The sequence below is a fragment of the Neofelis nebulosa genome, chromosome 15, assembly GCF_028018385.1.
Source record: "Neofelis nebulosa isolate mNeoNeb1 chromosome 15, mNeoNeb1.pri, whole genome shotgun sequence".
Lineage (NCBI taxonomy): Eukaryota > Metazoa > Chordata > Mammalia > Carnivora > Felidae > Neofelis > Neofelis nebulosa.
In genome coordinates, this window is record NC_080796.1 from 46,331,523 (window position 1) to 46,354,251 (window position 22,729).

Sequence of the window (22,729 nt, forward strand, 5' to 3'; positions counted from 1 at the left end):
GTGGACAGGCCTAGGGGACAGGAAGAAAGTCTCATCAGTCACTAACTCGGGTTTGGTCATGCCGGTCTGGAAAATTTTATTAGAAGATTCTGAGGCCAAGTTCAGACTCTGCACAAAGAGGATTGGATCCATCTGAGATGTCCAATCTGGGCACCGAAGGGGGGTTGAAGGGACACGTGCCACAGGCACTCACAGGCCGTGGCCTGGGAGCTGAGTGTACCCCGTGGGGGGGCTGAAGGTCACCAGTGGCGCTGCACTCAGTGGGGACCCAGAGGAGAAAGCCCAGAGCTGTGTCTCCCTGTGCAGCACTTTCTGGCAATGCCCTCTTATTTCCTTTCCTGCTCATTTGCTCCTCCTCTCAATTCACTCGAATTCCCATTATCCTCTGAAGACCATCTCAAACCCTTCTTTATGAATCCTGCCTTTGACAAGGAACCCCTGGGACAAGTCGCTGAGTCCAACAATGGTGCGCTGTGTGCTATTGTTTTCCCACACTCTATTATTCTGTCATCATTTGTCTTGGCCTCCCCCCCAGGCTGGTTCATCACGAGTAGAGGCCGATTCACAGAATTCTGCCTTCCCCAGTGTGCCTAAAGCCGCATGGGATACTTAGTAAATCATCAACATCATGTTTATTGAGTCGAGGGGCAGCCTAGTGGTTAAATACCAGGTTCTGGAGCCAAGATTGCCTTGGTGCGAATCCTGGCCCAGCCACTGGCTAGCTATGCGACCTCGGGCAAGTTGCTTGACCTCTCTGACCTTAGCCTCCTTAAGTGGAAAAAATGAGATTGTTGAAAAAGCTAAATGAGATGTTACATGTAAAATACATAGTAAGTGCTTGATAAATGCTGCTGTTGTAATTAGGGGGTGGTTATTAAAAGCTATATTATGGACTGAATTGTGTACCCCTCAAATTCAGATGTTGAAGCCCCAACCCTCAGTACCCCAGACAGTGGCTGTATTTGGAGACAGGGCCTTTTTACTTTATTTTTTAAATTTTTTAACATTTATTTATTTTTGAGAGACAGAGCACAAGCAGGGAAGGGGCAGAGAAAAAGGGAGACACAGAATCTGAAGTAGGCTCCAGGCTCTGGGCTGTCAGCACAAAGCCCGACTCAGGGCTTGAACCCACGAACCCATGAGATCATGACCTGGGCCGAAGTCAGATGCTTAACTGGCTGAGCCACTCAGGTGCCCTGACAAGGCCTCTTAAAAAAAATTTTTTTTAAATGTTTATTTGTTATTGAGAGGCAGAGAGAGACAGAGCATGAGCAGGGGAGGGGCAGAGAGAGGAGGAGACACAGAATCCCAAACAGGCTCCAGGCTCTGAGCTGTTAGCACAGAGCCCAACATGGGGCTCGAACCCACAAGCCACAAGATCACGACCTGAGGTGAAGTTGGGTGCTTAACCGACTGAGCCACCCAGGCACCCGACAAGTTCTTTTTAAAGAGTTAAGTTAAGTGAGGCTGTTAGGGTCGACCCTAATCCAATCTGGCTGGTGTTGTTAGAAGAGGAGGAAATTCAGGACACACGAAGAGGCACCCGGTGTCCACAGAGGAAGGAGCACGTGGTCGCAGGGAGGAGCGGGCCACCCACAATCCCAGGAGAGAGGCTGCAGGAAAAACCAAACCTGGGAACACCTTGACCTTGGCTTTCCAGCCTCCAGAGCTGCGAGGAAATGAGTTTCTGTTGTTTAAGCCCCCCAGTCTGTGGGATTTGGTTATGGTCCCCCCGGGCAGACAAATACAGGTTTCTAAATATCCATCTCTGTGAGCCCAAATAACAGGTTCCCCATATACCCCATATAGGTCCAGGGAATAAAGGCGGAGACATTTATAAATGTCCAGAAACTGCTGGCCATTGAAACCACACCCATCATTTCCCATTTTGTGTGAGGTGAAAAGAAGAAAGGAGCCCGTGGTGCCTCGCCGGGGGAGGGGCGGGACCTGCCAGGGCAGTGTGTCACTGTCAACAGGCAGGGGCCAGCCCCTAACAGAGGCTGCTCCATGGCAGGGCTTGCATGGTGCTGGGGGCCCCGCCTGCCTCTGGGATGCTGGTGACGGTGGTGGGCACAGCGTCCTCAGAGAGCCCCTCTGACCTCAAACCCCACTCCCCACATGTGGGCCTCACCCCAGGAAGACGATGATGAAGTCTAGCACATTCCAGCCGCTGCGCAGGTAGGCATCCTGGTGGAACAGGAAGCCATAGGCAATGATCTTCATGGCGGCTTCGATTGAGAAGACGATGAGGAAGAAATACTCCAGTTTCTCCTGTGGAGGCAAACAGTCACACCACTCCTCTGTGTATTCCGGGTGTGCCCTTGATCCTCCCTTTCTCTTCTCCCCCAGGCACACTGTTCCTCAGATGTGCCTGCCCCAGGACATTTGCACTGGCTGTTCCCTCCGCCTGGAATTCCCACCCCCCAGCCCCACATCACCACCACACATCCCCACATTGCCAGCTCCCTCCTTTCCTACAGGTCTTTACTCGAAAGTCATCCCTCACCCAGGCCTTTCCTGGCCCCACAAGTACAACTGGAGTGACCTCTGACTTTTTCTGTTCCTCTTCTCTGCTTTAGTTTATCTTCTTAGCACTTATCCCTAGCTAAAAATACCATATATATTTTTATCTTGTTCATTTTCTGTCTCACCCACTTGAATGTAAACTCCATGAAGTATGTGGATTTTTGTTCATTTCTTTTATGACTCTACTTCCGTGGCCTAGAATTGGATGAATAAATGAATGGTCTGGGCAGCCCCCAAAGTGAAGGTCCCCAGGTGGTTTCTGGTTTGGGCATCTTTCTTCTCGCGCCGTCCTGAGGACCGACAGTGGGGCATGACTGCAGAGAGGGGGTGCATTCCTCAGGGCCCCAGATGGCCCTCTGTGGCTGGTCGGGGTCTCACCTTTAACCCGTCTTTCTGTAACCTCCCCCTGCTCGTCCTACCAGCCCACCCACACCAGCTGCCTTCGGGGAGCCCTCTGGAGCCCACAAACAGGATGATTCAGGGGGAGGGAAATCGGGCACACCGTGTCTGGACGAGGGCCCGCAGGTACCAGGTGGGGGGGGGGAGGTGGGGGTTTCAGCTCAGCCTCTGCCCTGCAGGAGGCCTTGCTGACCCTTCCACGTTCTGGCCCTGCAGCCCGATCCTCTGATTCTCTCAGTTACCCCGTCCTGGACCCAGTCACCCTTCCCCCACCTCTGGGCCCAGGAGAGCTATTTCTAACTGAGAAGGCAGCATCCCCTGTGCCAGGACTCCAGGCTGAAACTGCTCTCCTTGCAGCCATCTGAACCCTGGTTGGTGGCTTCCAAGAGCCCTGCACCCCACCCCACCCCCACCAACCTCCCCGGACAAGCCCAGTCTCCCGAGAGGGTGTCGCCCAGCCCGCAGGCAGGACGGAGCTACGGCACTACACAACTCCGGGAGGGGTTGACTGCCCTCTGGAGCTGACCGACGAGGGGGTCTGTGCCCCAACCAGCGCCCTCCCTTACCATTAGTCACCAACACCCCCAGGAAAGCCCTCCCCCGGCCAGGGCCTCTCCATCAGCACACTCCGGAGGCATAACTCAGATTATGAATTCATAATATGAATGCTTTATTCTGGATGGAGCCAGATCAGGAAACGGGCCACCCCATTAATGATTTGGAAGAGAATTTATTTTTACTTCCAAGTGGTAGCTGTGGGAAGCAAGGGAAGAGGTTGCCAAATGGCCCGTTGACATGGATGCGGTCCGAGAAACCTCCCAGCTCGTCATTCAGAGAACATTCCCGAGAGCATAGTTTTCCCATCTATATGGAGGGGGAAACTGAGGCACATATGGACTGAGACTACTTTCCTTAACCTCACTCCTAGTTCCTCCCACCAGTTGTAATCCCAAAGCTTGCTTTTTCTTCCAGATAATGTATGGTTAAAATGCAAAACACACCATTCTACTAATGGGCCTATTTACAGGGATTGTGCCTAACTGAAGGTGAAACGGGAATCATGGGGCACCTGGCTCCATGGGGAGATGCACAGGGCAGTCGGGGCACCTCCCCGCTGAGGTGGAGTGGGAGGCAGCCTTGGAATGGGCTGGGTGCTTTCGTTCCCGGGCAGGGCCGGCTTCCGGGCAGTCAGGCTCACCGGTAAGGGAAAAGCATAGGGAGGAGAGTGAAGTCAAGTCAGCATTTAAAGTTTTAAGTTGCTGCAACCCCAGGGGCAAGACAGTTGAAGTGGGAGTGAGTGGAGGGAAAACAGGGCCCAAAATAGTTGTGGTGCTCAGAGGCTGGGCGGTCAGCCACGTCCACAGGGGCGCTGCCCACACCTGCCACTGCCTGTCCTACGGCCACCGGACCCTGAGTGAGCTTGTCGAGGCCCGTAGGCCTCAGATGGGGTCACTCAGGTTCCACAGCCTGTTGGCTCCCAGGCCCAGCTCTCCCCACCACACTCCCCTGACCCGATCGCGGAGCACCTGGAGCTCTACGGATCTGCCATAGGAGCCCCGTGTGCGCACGTAACACGGGCCCTCATCCAGGAGGACATGGGAGCAGGATATGTCCCTTCCTGAGTTTTGGGACAGTGTTGTCAATGCCACATTGGGTTGCCCCGTGGCCCCTCCAGCCTGGGCTCAGTCCTTGACAGAGGAACAAGGGACATCCATTCCACAGATATCTATTCAATGTTGGACTGGAGGCAGCAGGCAAGACCCTGCTATCTCTCCCCAAGATCGAAGTTATCAACTTTCCCCCAAACATCCCAGTTCCCCTCAGCACCCCCTTCAGAGGCTGCCGTCAGCAGGTGGGAGGCGGTAGGTGTGTGGCATAAAGGTTCCCATCAGCTCTGTTTCTTTGGACAAGTTCCTGACCTCTGTGACCCTCCGTTTCTTCATTTGTAAAGCTGAGATAACGACCACTACCTACCTGAAAGAGTCATTCTGAGGAATAAATGGCCTCCTGTAGGGAAGTGCCCACAACTTCCTGGCACATTCCAAATGCTCAGAAAGCCACAGCTTTTCTTATTAGATGCCGGGGCCCAGTTGTGAAGGTCTGATTTCTGCTTGCACCGTGTTCTACCAGTTTCCAAAGAGCAGTTGTCTCAGGTCACTTCTGCGGGTAGCTCACCAGGAAGGACTTGGCTCTGTCCTACCTTCAATTCAACATGCTTAAAACTGATCTCCTCTTACTCCTGAACTTGCTCCCTTCCTCGTTTGTCCCTGTCTCAGTCAATGACACCGAGTGGCTCAAGCTAGGAATCCAGGGTCTTTCCTGGCTCTTCCCATCACTCTTCCCTGGGCCGAGGGGCCTTGACTCTGTTCCCTGCTGTGTCACCTGAGTCTAGAACAGTGCCCGCCACACCAGTGTTTGTGATCAAAGGAATGAGCCAGTGTCCTTACCGCGCTGCTTCTCAACGTACAGACTGGAGGCTGGTGCCGTCCATAAACCGTTGCTATCAGTCTGAGACACGTATAGGCAGTGAGAATAAGCATTTGGAAATTGTTGCAGCAATTCGCCACAACTTCCGAGCACATGGGTGGACCATAGCCTCAGGTGGGGCTTGATGAGTCTCAGAGGGCACAGCTGTGACGTGATCCCATGAAGTAGGACCACCTACCAGTCCGCAGTGGATTGCAAATTGAAAGAAGCGACAAGCCGATTTTTTTCCCACGTAGTTGTCTCCGAGCCTCTGCTCTGGAGCACATCGTACTTCCTGACATATGGCAAGTGCCCAAGAAATGTTTGTTGAATGAATTAAAAAGGCAGTCAACAATCATCATCTCTCCTACGACGTAATTTAAAGGGAGGGTGTGACATTGCATTTATAACATGAAATGTATATTTCTTCTTCAAGGTCTTTGGCACAGAGCTCCTAAAACATTTGGAATTCCGTAAGCAATGAGAGTTGACAAAGATGTCTTTGTTACGTTAGCGGAGTAACGACTTGAGGAACTCACCTAAGGTTGGGGACGCATCACCAGAGGAACCAACCCTATCATTAAAAGGTTGGAACTTTCAGTCCAACCCCCTTAACCTCCCGGGAGGGGAAAGGAGTTAAAGGCTGAATCACCAACGGCCAGTGATGTAATCAACTGTGCCTATCTAAAAAGCCCCATGAAAACCCAGAAGGACAGGTTCAGAGAGTTTCTGGGTTGGTGAACGATGGAGACGCAGGGAAGGAGAGTGGTGCATTCAGAAAGCATGGAAGTTTCATGCCCTTTTCCCCCATACCTTGAGGTCAAGGTGTGCACCTCTTCCATCTGGCTGTACCTGAGTTATATTCTTTTACAATGAACCAGTGATCTAGTAAGTAGAATGTTTCTCTGCGTGAGCCACTCTAGCAAATTAATCAGACCCAAGGGGAAGGTCGTTGAAACCTGCCATCCACAGCCCGTCCGTCAGAAGCACAGATAACAACCCGAACTTGCTATTGGTATCTGAAGTTGGGGATGGTGGTGGCAATCTTGTAGGACCGAGCCCTTCATCTGTGAGATCTGATGTTCTATCCAGGTAGACAGTGTGAGAATTTTTTTGAATTGTAGGTTCACCCGGCTGGTGTCAGAGTTGCCTGGAGGTGTGGGAAAAACCCCCCACGTACACACTGGAAATGGGTGCCGAATCAATACGGGTGCAGCCTCGGGATCTCTATTCCTAAGGAGGGACGCTACACCCCAGGCTCTGAGACCAGAGTAGGGGAGACAGCGCTGATCCCCTGACCCTCCTGACCTCACGGGAGGACCGTGAACCAGTCTGACTTTGCGAGACGAACTTTGTTGCCAGCTTCCTACAAGTGCCTTCACTGCCACAATCCCCTTCAAGAGAATTCTCGTCTCTCCACAGACAGACCTCTAACTGGGCTTCCCCGGAGTATGGCCCCGACCACAGCCCTTGCACCTGTTCCTGGGGGCGTTGGAGCTGGACACTCCCAAAGTCCTGGGCTGGAAAAGGCAGGGGTTAGACTGCAGTCCCCTCGCCCTCCTACTGCCTCTATTTCCAGGCTATCCTCCATCTATGAGGGACAGCCAGTCCTGCCACGGACCTGCTCCCCCCACTGGCATGTGCTAGGCGTTGACGGAAGAGGGTGGGAGCTGGCTGGACCCTGTCTGGGACCACAGAAGCAACTGTTAGCATACCGTCTCCCTCCATATCCCTGCCCCAACACTGTAGCCTGCAGGAAGGCTGGACTGGACTCCAGTCTCCCGGGCCCCCTGCGCCCCCCTTGGAGGGCTCAGAAAGAACCACAGCCTAGAGCAGGGCTGACAGAAGAGCCAGAGGCCTCCTGCCACTGCCGGGCCTCATCTCCTGTGCCTGAGTCTCCTTCCTGAGGCTCAACCCATGGTGATCCCTTAGGATACAAATCCTACTGGTGGGAGGCGATTCATTCATAGTTGTTGTTAACTCTTTAAGGTACACTTGCTTCAAGGAGCCAAAGTGGGTTTGGCGGAGGGAGAGGGAACCCGGTGTGTGTGTAGGGAGCACAGGCTGGGTGAGGCGGGGCTCCGTGCGGGCCTCCTCGCACATGCCTTCATGCCTGGGGGCCTCACGGTAAGTGTTCCCAGCAGGCTGGTGGGTGCTGCGGTTATGAGATACTTTCATGACATTAATGATTGTTTTCCTCCCGGATTCATCCCCTTTCTCGCTCCCTGAAGCAGACAGCAGTGCTGGGCCTCCTGCCCCAGGAGACGTTTGGGCCAGGGCCCCAAGCCTTTGTTTTCTAAGCCTGAACCCACCATGTGGAAAAAGGGGTTGAAGAGAGAGGGCTGACTCACAAGTGAAACAGAGACTCACCCCAGGGCCGAGAGGCCCCAATGGTAGATCTGGCCTGGGGTCTGCGTCCTCATAGTGCCCTAAAGATGTGGCAGGGTCTGGGAAGAGGCCCCAGGGAGCCCCAGGAAAGCAGGGTCTCACCTTGGCAAGGATTCCTGCCCCTTAAACTTTGCATGGAGACAGTGGAGGGTGGACCTGAGGGGAACGTGGGACTGGAACAGTAGGTCTCCTCCAGGGCGGACAGAGCACTGGTGACCCCAGACCCTTAGCACTGCCTGAGACACAGGCCTGGCTCCAGGCCAGGGCAGGCAGGCCGACTAACCCTAACCCAAGAATAACTACAGGTGAAGCTCTCCCCATCCAGAGGGACATGGGCTCAGAATCCAGATTAAAGTCGATTTCTAGGAAAAAGGATGACATTTCCTGAGCACCTTAGTTGTGGACGAAGGTTCAGTCCTGCTACGCTGTTTTTCCTACTTCCCAGATGAAGAGAGTTGGGCTCAGAGAGGGGAGCCGGGTGCCCGAGGCCCAAAGGGCTAGTCCCACCTGCTGGGACTGAGTCAACGGCTTTTCTGCTAAGCCAGCCTGGTGGCCGGTGGCCACACCATTCAAGGGGTATCCAGGGTCCTGGCATGTGTCTCCATGACCACCTCAGCCTCCAGGTTTGGAAAATGACCCATTGAGGAGTGAGGAACGTGGCTATATTTAGGCCAATGGAGTCTTACCCAACTAGATGTGATCTGAGTGGGTCTCTCCTGCCATCATACTTCCCCCCTCCCTTCCCACAGGGGAGAACCGGGCTCCCCCCGGTCTAGGGGGGTCAGAAATGCCAGGGCTTTCTACCCTAGCAAGACCGTGGAGCTGAGGGTAGCAGGAGGAGCCGCACGCTTGTAGTGGAGGTGATGGAGGGGGGACGAGGGGAAAGCCCACCATGCGAGAGGGTGGGAGACCAGTACTGTCTCGGGTAATCATGATAATATTAGCTATTCGCTGAGGTTTATTAAGTACCCATGTATGTACCAGGCTATATCCTAGCCACATACATACATTTCAATCTCACGGGAACCGTGCAAGGGAGGTACTCCTACCCTCATTTTACAGATAAGGAAACTGAAGCACAGAGAGGTTATGTGATTTCTCTGGGGTCACACAGCTGCTATGTGGCAGAGCCATAATGTGAATCCAGACAGGTTAATTCCAGGGTCAGTGGTCCCAACCACTAGGCCATGCTGGTCTCAGATCCTGCCTGCCCCTGCCTCCCCCGCCCCGGCCCAGGTCTGCCCTTGCCCCTTGGCTGTGGTCTGGGAGGGCTGGTCAGGCAGGGAAGGAAAAGAATGACAACTGAACAACTCCCGTGTTGTGTGGGACATGATGCCCTTGCCCTCATCAATGTAAGAGTTCTGAAAGGACCCATCGTGGTCCCTGGTGAGGTGACTGAGGCTCAGAGAGCTTAGGAAGCTGCCAGCCAAAGTCCAGGGTGGAGGCAGGTTTGTCTGACTTGAAACCTCACGTTCCCCATGACTCCCCCATAGGGTGCCCAAGTTTCCTTCAAAGCTTTCATTGTTCACTACCTCCCTGTCCTCAGCCCTGCCCTCATGTGAGGGGTGCAGACGAGGGGTGGGGAGTGCTAATGCCCCGGAAGGGGAGCAGAGTCCCTGCAGTGGGACAGGGCAGGCTCCGAGGTGAGGCTGAAAGGCAGGCTTTGATTGTACTTTGCCAGACCCTCGTACGGTGACCCAGGCTCGGTCACCGGTGCCCAACAGGTCCCGGATCTCTGAAGGGCAAGGCCAGAGCCGGGGTCCATCTGAGGCCGGAGCCTCCCCAGATGGTGCGTAGAGTGGGCTGCTGGCCGCGGGAGTTGGCGGGCACATTCCAAACCCTATAAAAAAACAACTGCCCTGCTTGCCAGAGGCTTAGGCTGCAGCCTTGTGCATAAGACGGCACGGCAACCGGAACCCCAGGAATGTACCAGGGGCCTGGCCGAGTCTGCTGACACGGGAGGGGTGGCAGGGGTGGGCGCAGTGCTCTCAAAGGTCCAGGGACAGGGAGGCCGGGGGTGCCGACGCCAGGGACAGGCTGAAAGGCTGAATCCCGCTGGCCTGGCCCTGTGGTGGGCAGCACCAAGGCCTACCCGACTGGTGCTACCAAAAATCATCCAGAACTTAGAAATCAGGCAAACGGAGGTCACCGCGTCCTTGTAACGCCATGTTGGAGCATTTCATAACAGGCCTGGCCAAGGATTATTTAATTATCTAGGACAAAGTTTATCAGCCCCAGCCTTATTCATATTTCAAGCTGGATAACTCTTTTTTGGTGGGAGGGGGCCCTCCTGTGCTTTGCAGGATGCTTAGCAGCATCCCTGGCCTCTACCAGTAGATGCCAGTAGTGTGGGCACGGTCCCCACCAAACAGTCCCTCCTTTCCCTCGCCCTTGGAAACCATTGACCTGGGAGAATACACTGGTTCCCTTCTCACTGTTCTGTCCTGTAGAGCTGCAAATGATTTCTGCCTGCTAGAAAAGATAACCCCAGTAGGTTACTATTTTACTGCCCGGTGGACGTCAGCTAGCTTGATAACCAACCTGGCAATTTTATTCCATCATTTCTTTCTCCACTATCATATACTTCTGTTCCGCTAATTCTCTTTGAATCAGCTTTACCCTCCTGTTTGTGCTGAGGGGAACTGATCTTTAATGTGTGTTCCCTCTTTATTGTAATCAGTCATGTTTGCACTGTTTGAAAAGTCTCCTCGGATGCAGGATTGCTCTGTGGACGAAGTGAGATAATGTAGCGAGAGCAATCAGTTTCCAGTCTGTGCCCAGTAATTAGTAACTGTGACTCTTGTTGCTTTTCCATGTGGGTCCCCTCGGGCCGGTCTAGGTTGGAATGGTGACCCTCCCAAAGTCCCCTTTAACTCAGGCAGGGGGACCTCCTAAGATCAGCGTTGCTTCAGACCTCAGGGAGCAAGTGGGGCTTCAAGGGGCAGAGCTGGCTTTAGAAGGTCTTGGTTTGGGTTCAGGGTCTAGGGCCCTGCACTCTGGTCTTGGCTTCCAACTGCCCTTCGACATCTCACTGCCCTTTTGCTGGCCCCAGTGGTGACTCTGTGTCTCTTCTCTCCTCCCGCTTCGCTGACAAGCAGTGCCCCTCTGTGACCCGCATCCCCAGGCTTTTACTCTCCAGGGAGAATTCCGGGACAGGGCTGTGTTAGACACAGGCTTCCCAAGCCTAAGGCAGGCTTCTCTCTTGGGCAAGAGGAGTCCAGCCCAGGCAGAGCCTCGGGCTGGATGCTCTGTGTGTCCATTCTGGCCTGGGCAGGCAACAGCTTCACAATCAGGAGAAAGCAGACTTACAGTGAGGGGCTGGGGGCTGCTCTCGTGGGACGCCTTCCTGTACCAGTCCCCAGGGGAGCAGGGATGGTCATCATCCTCTGTCCTCCGCTGTCCAGAAGGCCACATCAAGATGCCCCACAAGGGGTACGGGCCCGCCCAGATAGCCGGGCGGGTATGTGCACCCAGTCTCTGTGCCTCAGTTTATTCTTCTGTAAAAAGGAGAAAAGTAGTACTACCTGCCTTGTGGGGCTGTTGTGGGCAATACATGAGATAATGCATATAAAGCATTAGAACAGAACCTCTACGATGCAAATGTTCGACAAATACCAGATGTTGCTGTCAAGGAAGAGGAGGAGGAGGAGGAGGAGGAGGAGGAGGAGGAGGAGGAGGAGGAGGAGGAAGAGGAGGACAGTTTGCTGCAGGATGGGGTTGGGGGTGGCCAGGAAAGCCATTCAGATAAGCTGGATGTTTCAAGGAGTGAAACTGAAGTATTAAAGAGACATCAGGGACAGACAGTGGGTGGAGGAAAGGGGAATTTTTTTATCTGAAATACTCCTTTGGTCATACCCTAGAACAACCCAAGGGTCTCTGGGATCAGGGCTTGGTGACTGGGGAGCCCACTCTGAGGCACAGTGGTGCCTCATCTAGTAACTTCTCTGAAGTGTATGATGTCATCCCCATCTTACAAATGAGGGGACCTAGGGTGCAAAGAAGTTAAATAACATGCCCAAGATCACACAGCTAGTATATCAATGGTTCTGGACTAGAAAACATACATTGTAGGGGCTCCTGGGTGGCTCAGTCGGTTAAGCATCCGACTTCGGCTCAGCTCATGATCTCTCAGTTCGTGGGTTCAAGCCCCGCATCGGGCTCTGTGCTGACAGCTCAGAGCCTGGAGCCTGCTTCGGATTCTGTGTCTCCCTCTCTCTCTGCCCCTCCCCTGCTCATGCTCTGTCTCTCTCTCTGTCTCAAAAATAAATAAAAACATTAAAAAAATTTTATATAAAAAAGAAAACATACATTGTAGCCTTAGGACCCATTCTTAACCACCACGCTGCTTCCCCAACCTGGCTGATTTCAGAGACCATTTCCCCCTCCGCCATGATGCTACATAGCTGGCCAAGACATGAGCATCCTGGATCTTCTTCTTGCCATCCTCTGACCCACTGTGTCTCCCCAGAACTCCCCTGCCCTCTCTGGGCAAGGGCCTCAGTTTCCCCTTCTGTTCAGGGAGGACCCAGGTTTCCCCACTGACACAGAACAGGCAGAGTCGGGGGGGGGGGTACCTCAGCACCAGTCCATCACCTGCAGCGAAAGCAGGGGGGAAGGAGATGGAGAGTAGGAGAAAGCTCCTGGAGAAGCACCCAGACCTTCCACGGGAGCCTGCTTCACAGACAAGCGTCAGGATTTCTTTCCCACAATCGGAGGTGCCAGCTGCCCCCTGACTCTGTTTGCACACAAGTCAACCGTGGGAAGCCCTTCCTGCCCCCTGACCAGCCCTGCCCCCCACCTGTCACCCATCAAATGCTCAGACCTGCAAAGCCCATTGCCCGGTGAACGTGGGCACCTGTATCTCCACGTGTCGGAAATTAAATTCACTGTAGCCCTCCCTCCCACCTCAGCCTGCTCCTCCCCCGGTGTTGCCTGTCGTGGTAAGTGATACCGCCATCTGCTCTGGCACCCACTCTGAAACCCAAGTGTCATCCTTGTCTTCTTCCCCTCCCCCATGCGTCCGTCCCTACATCCCGCAGTCACCAGGTCCCACTGAGCCGTCTCCTGTCTCTCAACGTCACCCTCTTATGCATCATGTCTCAATTCTAGTCTCCCCTGTTTCCTGCCTGGACGACTTCATGACCTCTTCCTCCCTCTCCCTGCTTCCCACATCGCACCGCGTTCCAGTCTACCCTCTACGTGGTAGCTTGAGAGATTCTTCTAAGTCCCAAACTCCTCTCTGAATCTCTTGCCTCCAGCCCTTTGCTCATGGGGCTTCCCTGCTGAGCCTTCTATAACCTCTCCCCGGTGCCCCGACCCCTCCTCCAGGACCAGCTACATGATCGACAGGCCCAGTACGAAATGAAAAACTGTAGGGCCCTTTGTCCAAAAAGTCGGAAATAAATGCCATTGAAGGTATCAAAATGCAAAGCTTTTTCCTTCCGTCCATGGTTTCTTTTTCAATCTGTCATGGTGGTTTTTGGTTTTTGGTTTTTTATTGCCTATTTAATGTTGTAAGGCACAAGGGCAGACCCTCACAGGCACTCCCGTCCTCCTCCATGACCTCCTCCAGGCTCCTCCCACCAGCTGCCAGGTTCCCCCCACACACACCATCCAGCAGCCAGACATCCTGTGTCTCGGCCAGAGGTGGGGAAGTGGAGACAGGCATCTCCCTTCCCACGGGCTTGCTGCCTCCACCCAAGGTGGACAGGAAGGAAGCACACAAGGGTGGATATGGCCACCTCTGCTCCAAGAGACACAGGGGATGTCTGTGTGCTTGATGTGGTTGAGGGATCAGCCACAGGCTCCACCCGGTGATCATTCACTGAATGGGCCGCGGAACCGTCAGCCCAGGGTGGGGACAGCCATTGCCATGCCCTGTCTTGAGACACCAAAGACAGACTGCATGTATCCAACCCTGACCCTGGCCCAGGGCACCGGCAGGGAGAGAATGAGCGGTGTCTGTCTTTTGAGGTGGGAAGGTGATAGGAGGTGGCAGAGGGCGAAATGTGAGTGAGCCGTGGCTCCAAGCTACTCATGCATGTACCATGATCTCACTGGTCTTCCCTCACAAAATATGGATTTAGAGATGAAATTATTTAAATTTTCAGTGCTATACCCACGGATCATTAAACCCCAACCATGGGGTCCTTCTGAATGCAGGCCCCGGAGGGACTGCACGGGTCACATGCACATGAAAGTTGGCCCTGTCCTCGTCCTTCACATCTCAGGGAAAACATCCCATCCTCTGGGAGGGAATAGGTTTTCCTCCAGTGCAATATCATAGTGTCCCAAACCTTATAGATTTCCCTTTTCAATTCAGATACTTGTGTAACTGGTTTAATTATCATCATTTTAATTGGTTTAATTAATTAAGGCCTGTGAAGACAGAAACTAGGTCCACTTGGTTCCCAATCTTATCCCCAGTATGTACCAGGGATATAATGGGCACTAAATAAATATTTGTAAAATGAGTGAGAATGCTAATGAAGAATTGGTCCTTGGGACTCCCTTCTTAAAAAATATGGGTTATTTTGGATGACTGGGAAGTCCCTAACCTTTCTCAGATACCTACAAAAGCAGGCAATAGGGTAAGAGAGAGATAAATGTCTGATTTCCCGTCCTTCTGGTCTAACTCCTCTCATTTCCCTCCTGCTGGATTATGTGGAGATGAACATATAATTGACAAGTAGGAGTGAGGAATCCACCGCTAGAAGCTGGCTGTGTGACTTTGAGCATCACCTACCCTCTCTGGGCTTTACCCCAAAGGGATCAGATCAGGAACCCTCACTGACTATTAATAGCCTGTCCAACTTTGACAGTTGAGGGGTATTCACTGCTTTGGAAAGGTTTCTGGTTAGTTCTTCCTCTTCCAGGTAATTTATCATCCTGTGTTTATGCACTCTAGACCTTACCCGAGGCGTTGTAACTCCAGCCCACAAGCTAAAGGGAAAGCACACAGGACTGCGTGAAATTTTTAGGGCAGCCATTTTGTTTCAAGATGGAAGAGGACAGACCCAGTAAGGCATAATTTAATAACCTCCAGAGGGCAATTTCTTTTGAAAGTAACCAACTTCTTAAGGAGTTGAAATAAAACTAAGGCCCCCAGATATGAAGTCCTGAAGAGTGGGGTGGACCCAGAGCCCTCCTAGATTCAGGAACACTGAACACTGGGTCTGCCTTGTGGAAGGCCCCTCCCAGCCTCAGTTGCAGTCCTGCCCACATTTTGTCTCACTTTCCTTCCACACGCAGGAGCTCAGAGTTTTTTCTGTTTATAGCCAAGCACACACTTAAAATCCCAGCTTCTCACCAGCTCAAGATAGATTCCCATGGAAACCGGCATAAAGGAGAGGCAAAGAGAAATACCTTTGTTTCAGGCCCTGGATGCATGTTAATTGCCCTCCCCCCCCTTCCTCCCCCATGGTATAAATGCGGGAAAAAACCTGTTGAAATGGCGGGTCCATTGTCCTGTCCCCTCGTGGGCCTGAGAGCACTGTTTCTGTGAGGGATTCCCCTAGAAGTCTTCATGCTGTTACCACATTAGCAACACAGCTGTCACAAAGGCAGGCCTTCAAGTCAGAGAGGCCTGAGTTTGAGACCCTATGGACAGGACCTGCACATGTGGGGTGATCCCGAGCAAGGTACCCAAACTCTCTGCCTCAGTTGCCTTGTCTTTTACATGGCTTTAATGTTGTTACCTCACAGGGATACTTCTGCGGATTAAGTAAGACAATAATGTAAAATATTTAGCATAGAACCTGGCATCTAGTAAGCACACGACAAATGGTAACCATGCTTACTATTCTCTAGCTGTTGAGTAAAATCAGCCCTTTTACTCCCTAGGGCTCCATTGTCTCATCCACAAACCAGTGAGGCAGGGAGAAGAGAGGACAAATCCCTCCTAGATCTGGCATTTTATGGTTCTGTGTCCGTGTTACTGGTGAAGGGGTGAGGAGAAAAGTGGTATAGAGGTCTAAAACGTGGTCTCTTGGGATTCCTAGATCCCACTCTCCCAGGAAGCAAGTTTCTTCTGGCTTATATCCAGGAAAGGGAAACTAGCCTTCTGCCTCCATTGCTCAGGAGCTGACCTTACTAAGCCTCAGTTTCCACATCTGTCAAATGGGACTACTTTATGGGGTTGCCGGGAGGATTTTAGAAGCTTACTCTCATCAGATGCCCAGCACAGTGCCTGGGCCCTTGCTCAGGGCTGGATGGTAATATTACAGAATCCAGAATTAGCAGGTGTAGCCTGCAAAGCTCTTGAGTCACTCAGCCAGCCCTGCAGGTGGCTGGGAGCTAGGCTGAGGCTCTGGCATCATCCACCAGCATGCCGTTCACCAGGGGGGCCTCCCTGAGCCTGGGGCTGCAGGCCCACAGGAGGGGGGTGGGAAGACCTGTCTTACCAGACCAAGGTTGAGAGTGTTGTTGTCATCTTCAGGCATGGGCAGATACACAGCCAGGGCCACACAGTTGGCAAAGATGGTGAGCAAGATGATTGTCTCGAAGGGTCTGGTGCCAGGGTTAAGGAGAGCCCTCGAGTGAGGCATCGGATTGGTGCAGTCAAGGGGACGAGAGCCCTGAAGGTCCGTCTGGACTAGGAATGTAAAGCCAGGCTGATGGGCCCATGTTGCTCCTTCCCTGCTCTCCTGCGGGTTGTACATTCTCCTCCGGAACAGGTGACTTCCATTTAGACCTGCTGGGACCTCGAAGCTCTGGTTCCTGGCTGGAGTCTTAATGCTCCGCTGTAAGCGCCTGCCCATCCCCCAACCCTACCTGCCCTGCTCCTGAGGAGCCATGACCTTCTGAGATTCCGGCCAGACAACCTGGGGGGCCCACTCGGAGAACTGGCAAGGGAGGCTGGGGGCTGAGTATCCACAGGGCAGGACAGGGAAAGGGGAGGCTGCCGAGATAGCACCCGAGCCTTGCAGCCAGAGGAAGGACTAGATAACCCAACTGAGCAGCCGTGCTCATACTCGCACTCACTCACCCTTCCCTTCCAGGCTCACCCACCGCTTCACGGGGCCGTTTTCCAGGGGGCACCCCACGCCCATTCCTTGTGGGTGAGCCGTACAGCCAACCGGATAGGCTGAGCCGTTGGAAAGCGGGTGTGGAAGGAGAGGAGGGAAAGGGAAGGAGGGGCGTGGTCAGTGGTGGAGGTGGGGACAGGTTGTGGGGTGGGAGGCACGCTTGTGGAGAAGGTCTGGACTGACAACCCCACCCTCTTCCCTTCAGTGTTTGAGAAGAGGCTGGCCACAGGGGCAGAGGCCAGCAGAGGAGGAGGCGTGGAGGAGCAGAGGTTGGAGGAGAGAGAACCCACCCGGGGAAACCCGATCTCACGGGAGACGGGCCACGGGGAGAGGCAGCGAGAGGTTCCACGTCACCAGGTGCAGCTGTGGGGAGCAGAGCTGACGCCGACCCCAACTATTCCAACTGACCCCATGTTTTTCTTATCTTTCCAATTATCCCTTATTCTCCTTTCTTCTAGGGAACAGCTGGTGGGAGCCTAGTCTTCCAGAACCCTACAGAAATATTTCAAATATTCCTGACCTCTCTCTGAGAAGGCACTTGACATAGCCCCTCCCACCAATCTCCTTCCTCCCTTCCCCAAATAACCCAGATATTTTCATCGGTCTTCCCCTCAGAGCTACTGCAAACATAGAAAGGGATCGCAAGTCCCTGGCCCCAGGCTGGTATGTCTGAGCTAAAACTGCCAGGCCTCTTAGCCACTGCCGGGAGCCCCTCACAGCAGCCCTTTGTTCAAGGCCATTTCTCCCCCAACTCCAGCCCCAGCCAGCCTCCCCTCACCCAGCAATCTCTTTGCTTTCACACTCTCCCACCAAGGGGGAGAATTTTCTTACAGAGGCCGCCACTTTTTTCTCTCCTAGCCTGTATCAAAATGAGACTGTTGCTTCAAACCCCGCAGGGGAGCTCCATGACAATGTGACTTGGGCACACCTGTGAACCGCCCCTCCCCCAACCCTGGCTCCTATTGTAGATGGTCCTAGGGCTGTCACTGGGCCTTGGGCGGTGCACTCAGGCCTCAGGAGCCTCGAGAGTTCTGCCGCTCCCTTCCCCCTCAACTGAAGGCTTCCTTCCCAAAGGCTCCTTATGTCATTCTGTGGAGTTCGCCCCATCTCCAAGCCCCCAGTCTCCCCGGCCCCCAATCTCGTGATCTGTGCCCATACCCGGTCTCCCTCTCCCACATTACACGCGCTCTCCCTGATACCCTGGGGACCCTAAAGGATACTTCCATTCCACGATGTTGATGCAGGCCTTCCTCAGGGGGTTCTGGAGGGTCAAGCAGAACAAGGCCCGGGGTGGCCTTGGCAGAATCTCAGGAACGGGCTTCTTGGGCTGTTTCTTCCTCAGGCCCTCATCCTGGGGTGAGGATAGCTCCATGGCTCCCCTGGCAGTCTCGCGGTCTCCCGTTCCCCCACCCCGCTGCCCGCTCCTCCCTGTGTCCCCAGCGCCCCAGCCTTGGGGACTGGACCGGCTGAGCCTGCTGGGCCAGGCGTGCCCTGCTGAGCCAGCCGTGGGCGTGGGCAGGAGGATTACTCCCCCTGCTCCCAGCAAGTAAAATTAGCCTCCGCTCGGCTCCCCGCTGCCTGGCCTGAGCTCCTGAGGCCAGGCAGCTGTCATTCCTTCCCAGCCCAGCCAGTGACATCCCAATACGTCCCTGAGGAGGTTGGTAGGGGGGTGGCGGAAGGAACTTTCACACGGGCCTGGGATGGGGGCGGCGGGCGACAGGATGGAGGGCTTCGAGGCTGGGGCAATCGAGGGTTCAAGAAGGGGATGGCCTATGATGGGGAGCCCCGAACTTCAGACTGGCTCCCTGCTCCCAAGATTAGTACCCCACCCCCCACCTCGCTCCCTAGCCCCTTGACACCGTCCAGAAAAGGTGCTGGGTGGCCTAGTTCGGCACGACTACACCGCACCCCCTCCCATCTCAGTCCCTGCTGCTAGAGGTCAGTCCCCCCCACCCCATGCACACCCCATGTCAGGGAAAGCTAACGCCTCCACACTGGTATGGAAGGCTCCCCATTAGAACCTTGAACATGAACGCTTCAGGCACAGCCCCTGCAGCACTGTGCAGAGACTGTGTGCCTCGTCCGCTTCTCCCCCAAGCCCTCAGCGCCTAACTGCACAAGGGTTGTGTCTCATGCCTGGGACTCTGGCCCCGCCCAGATACCTTCCCTGGTATACACAAAGCTCTGTCAATGTTAGTTGAATGCACGAGCTAACAGAACAGCCCACGCCGCCCACAGGAAGTGCTCTGAGCTGCGAATGGGAATGCAAGAGGGGCACCAAAGCACGTGGGGGTAGACAATGAGCTGGAATCACAAAACCCAACAAATCTTTTATTTAGCCTCTTGGTACAAACACTGTGCCATATGGTCCCACTGCCCACAGAGGGATACAGGCTGAAGGGAAAAAAAACACAGTCCTCACACAACCTCGGGGGGTGGGAAATATGAAAAGGCTACACCAGGAGGTTAGGGCTGGGGGTGGATCCTAGCCCTCCATCAGGGAAGCCAGACGGCGCCACCAAGGCCCTCTCTGGGCTTCTTCCCAAGTCTGATCTCGATCTCGGCCGAGGGCAAGCAGTAGTCTGGCCTCCGCCGCGGCCTCTGGGTTCCTATCGAGGTGGGGTGGGAGGCGGGGGTGGCAAGCCAGCTCCCAAAGTGGACGCTAGTGTTTGAGGCCATCTCGTGGACGGCAAGGGCACGGCTCATCCAAACCAAAGACCGGCTGGCCTCCTAGGGAGTCGCAGACACAGGGTTGCGCCTGTGGCGACAGAGGACGGGGCAGGGCCACCACTGCGGGTTGGGCACCACCCCGCCGCGGGCTGAAGCGGAGACGGAGACCCATCCAGGGACGGCCGTCCCGGGCTGCCCTCCTGAGGCCTGGAGCGGGCGCGGCGCGCACCCGCAACTTCCCGGGGCCCGGCGCCCTCACTGCTCCGACGGGGCTCCTCCGGTCTCTGTGGTGCCCCCTCTATCCCCGATCAGTGGCTGGATTCCTCCGACTCAAAGAAAGGCGAGGAGGAGAAGCAGGAAGACTCGGACGACTCGGGCACCAGGGAGGCGGCCCCTCGGGCCTCGCCGTCGCCCGGGCAGTCGGACGGGGAGCCCGCGGGCTGCGCGCCGTCGGGGGCCGCGCTCAGCAGCTCCTGCAGGTACTTGATGTAGCGGATGGCGGCGCGCAGGGTCTCCACCTTGCTGAGCCGCTTCTCCGCCAGGGCGCCCGGGAGGTGGCCGCGGAGGCGCGCGTAGCCCTCGTTGACGCACTTGACCCGCTGCCGCTCGCGCTCGTTGCGCTTCTGGATGAAGGCGGGCTCGAAGGGGTAATCGTACACCCCGAAAGCACCGGGGAAGGGCACGTAGGGGAACACGCCCGCGTAGGCGTCGTAATACTGCGGCTCGGCCGGGCCTGGGTACAGCAGCAAGGGCACGTTGCCCAGGGGCTCGGCGGGGGGCAGGGGCGCCCGGCGCGGAGGGGGCACGACGCCCAACTGCATGCAGCTGGGGGGCGCCAGGGACCGCCGGTCCACCAGGGCCCGGCAGAAGTTATTGTTCATGGTGCCGCGTGGAGCTGGACCCAGAGTGAGACCCTCCCCGGGAATCGCCCCTGCCTGGGGTCTGCGCCGTCCTGACCACGGGGATGAGTCACATCGCCAGCCACGGCCCTGGGGTACGAGGATCGGTTAGGGCTTCTCTTTGCCCTGTGGGATGGCCTCCGAGGTGTCCCAAACACCAGTCATCGTTGCGGCCTAGCGGGGCTCCTCGCAGGGACTCAGCAGGCACCCTCTCCAGTCCAGTAGTGGCGCTGCACAACTCTGGGGACCCCTGCCCTCTTCCGGGGCGCCCATGTGGGCAGGACGGCAGGCCTCTGCACCCCGCCCCCTCCTGAGCCCAGCATGCGCACCTCCCGCGGGCACTAACCCTGGGGCTCCATTCTGGTTCTTGTTCCTCACGGCCTTGGGGATCCCCCGGCTGCCTGGGCTGCAAACCGCCGGCTGCTGTTAGGAGTGTGCCCGCTCAGCTCAGGGACATGCTTCTAAAGAAGAGGAGAGTGAACACATCAGTTAGGAAAGGCTTTCTATGATGGGCTTCTTTGTGTTACCCCCATCCTCCAAGGGGATGTAAGCACTATGAGGGGAGGCAGTGTGGCTGCTGAAGACGATATACAGAGAGCAGGGTTCAGCCCTGCGTTCATCCCTTCATGGTTGGGGGGCCTCTCTGAGTCATGGTTTCCACACGTGGAAATTTAAATATCCCTCACTGGAGGTTAATAATATGGGAGAATCAAATGAGAAAAAAATATACCAAAAAACCCCACAAAACAAACAACCCTGGGCCTGGCTTATAAAAAGTGCCCAATGACCCTACAATCCAGCAATCACACTAGTAGGCATTTACCTAAAGAACACAAAAGTACAATTCAGAGGGATAGGTGCACCAGATATATATATATATATATATATATATATATATATATATATATATATATGTATTATCTACAATAGTCAAATTATGGGGAAAGCCCAAGTGTCCATTGATAGATGCATGGATAAAGAAGACACACACACACACACACACACACACACACACACTGGAATATTACTCGGGCACAAAAAAGAACGACATCTGGCCATTTGCAACAACATGGATGGATCTAGGGAGTATAATGCTACATGAAATCAGTCAGAGAAAGACAGATGCCATATGGTTTCACTCATGTATGGAATTTAAGAAACAAAACAAACAAAGGGAAAGAGAGAGAGGAGCAAAGAAAGAGACTCTTAGCTATAGAGACAAAACTGACGGTTACCACAGGGGGGTGGGTGGGGGATGGGTGAAATAGGTGATGGGGATTAAGGAGGGCACTTGTGATGCGCACCGGGTGTAGTATGTTAACTCACTGGAATTTAAATAAAAGCTTTATTTGTTTATTTTTAATGTTTTTATTTATTTTTGAGAGAGAGAGACAGAGCATGAGCTGGGGAGGGGCAGAGAGAGGGAGACACAGAATCCGAAGCAGGCTCCAGGCTCTGAGCTGTCAGCACAGAGCCCGACACGGGGCTCAAACCCACAGACTGTGAGATCACGACCTGAGCCGAAGTCGGACGCTTAACCGACTGAGCCACCCAGGTGGCCCACACTTGCTCATCTTTTTTTTTTTTTTTTTTTTTTTTTTTTTTTTTTTTTGGGACAGAGAGAGACAGAGCATGAACGGGGGAGGGGCAGAGAGAGAGGGAGACACAGAATCAGAAACAGGCTCCAGGCTCCGAGCCATCAGCCCGGAGCCCGACGCGGGGCTCGAACTCACGGACCGCGAGATCGTGACCTGGCTGAAGTCGGACGCTTAACCGACTGCGCTACCCAGGCGCCCCAACACACTTGCTCATCTTTGTCCTTCATTGGGTCCCAACTCTGTCCCCAGTGAGCTCTGCCCTCCGTGCTGAATGAAAACCAGGAAAACTCAACAGCGATTCCAAGCGCCGTGGAGACTTGCATCTGCTCTCAAAAGCAGAAGCAAATGTGTCAGACATCAGGACAAATTCACATATCCCTTCCCTGCCCAGCAGCCTTTCAGGGCTTCCCCCTCCTTTGTTCTAGAAAACCTCTCTCAGACTCCCAGCTTTATCAGGACCACTCTCTGCTCATTCCTGACCTCACTCCTTGGCTTCTACTGACTGATCTTGGGACCCATCTCACACCTTTCTTGATTTTCCCCATCCCCGCGGTAATTTTGAGGGAGCTCCTGCCCCTGCTGACTGCCGGAGCTTAGCAGCCCCCAGCGCGGACTTTCGGGGCTGTGCCTTCTGAGTCTTCAAGCAGACTGTAAGCCAGCAGAGGGCAAGGGCTTGGCCTTTCATTCTTACATAATGAAAGCGTATACAACAGCTTCTTGCCCAGTGTTGGGTACATAACGGAGCTGACAATCATTT

General features: G+C 54.4%; 2 protein-coding genes across 3 annotated transcripts in view; both read right to left on the bottom strand.

The window, feature by feature from the left end:
* CACNA1S (calcium voltage-gated channel subunit alpha1 S) overlaps positions 1–18,270 on the bottom strand; it is a 65,402-nt gene extending 47,132 nt beyond the window's left edge. For both annotated transcript variants that reach the window (XM_058700244.1, XM_058700243.1), the window contains exons 1-3: positions 18,026–18,270; positions 16,182–16,287; positions 2,132–2,271 (exon numbers count right to left, since the gene is read on the bottom strand). In XM_058700244.1, the coding sequence (XP_058556227.1) occupies positions 2,132–2,271; positions 16,182–16,287; positions 18,026–18,177 (398 nt within the window). In that variant the 5' untranslated portion in view covers positions 18,178–18,270. The remainder of the gene's footprint in view (positions 1–2,131; positions 2,272–16,181; positions 16,288–18,025) is intronic.
* An 864-nt stretch (positions 18,271–19,134) lies between these two features.
* Positions 19,135–21,243, bottom strand: ASCL5 (achaete-scute family bHLH transcription factor 5). The gene has a single exon (XM_058700245.1). The coding sequence runs from the start codon at positions 20,354–20,356 to the stop codon at positions 19,784–19,786; it is 573 nt and encodes a 190-aa protein (XP_058556228.1). The 5' UTR covers positions 20,357–21,243; the 3' UTR covers positions 19,135–19,783.
* Positions 21,244–22,729: the final 1,486 nt, after the last annotated feature.

Coding starts and splice junctions, on each gene's coding strand:
- ASCL5 (XM_058700245.1), bottom strand. CDS start 20,356: ATGAACAATAACTTCTGCCGGGCCCTGGTGGACCGGCGGTCCCTGGCG.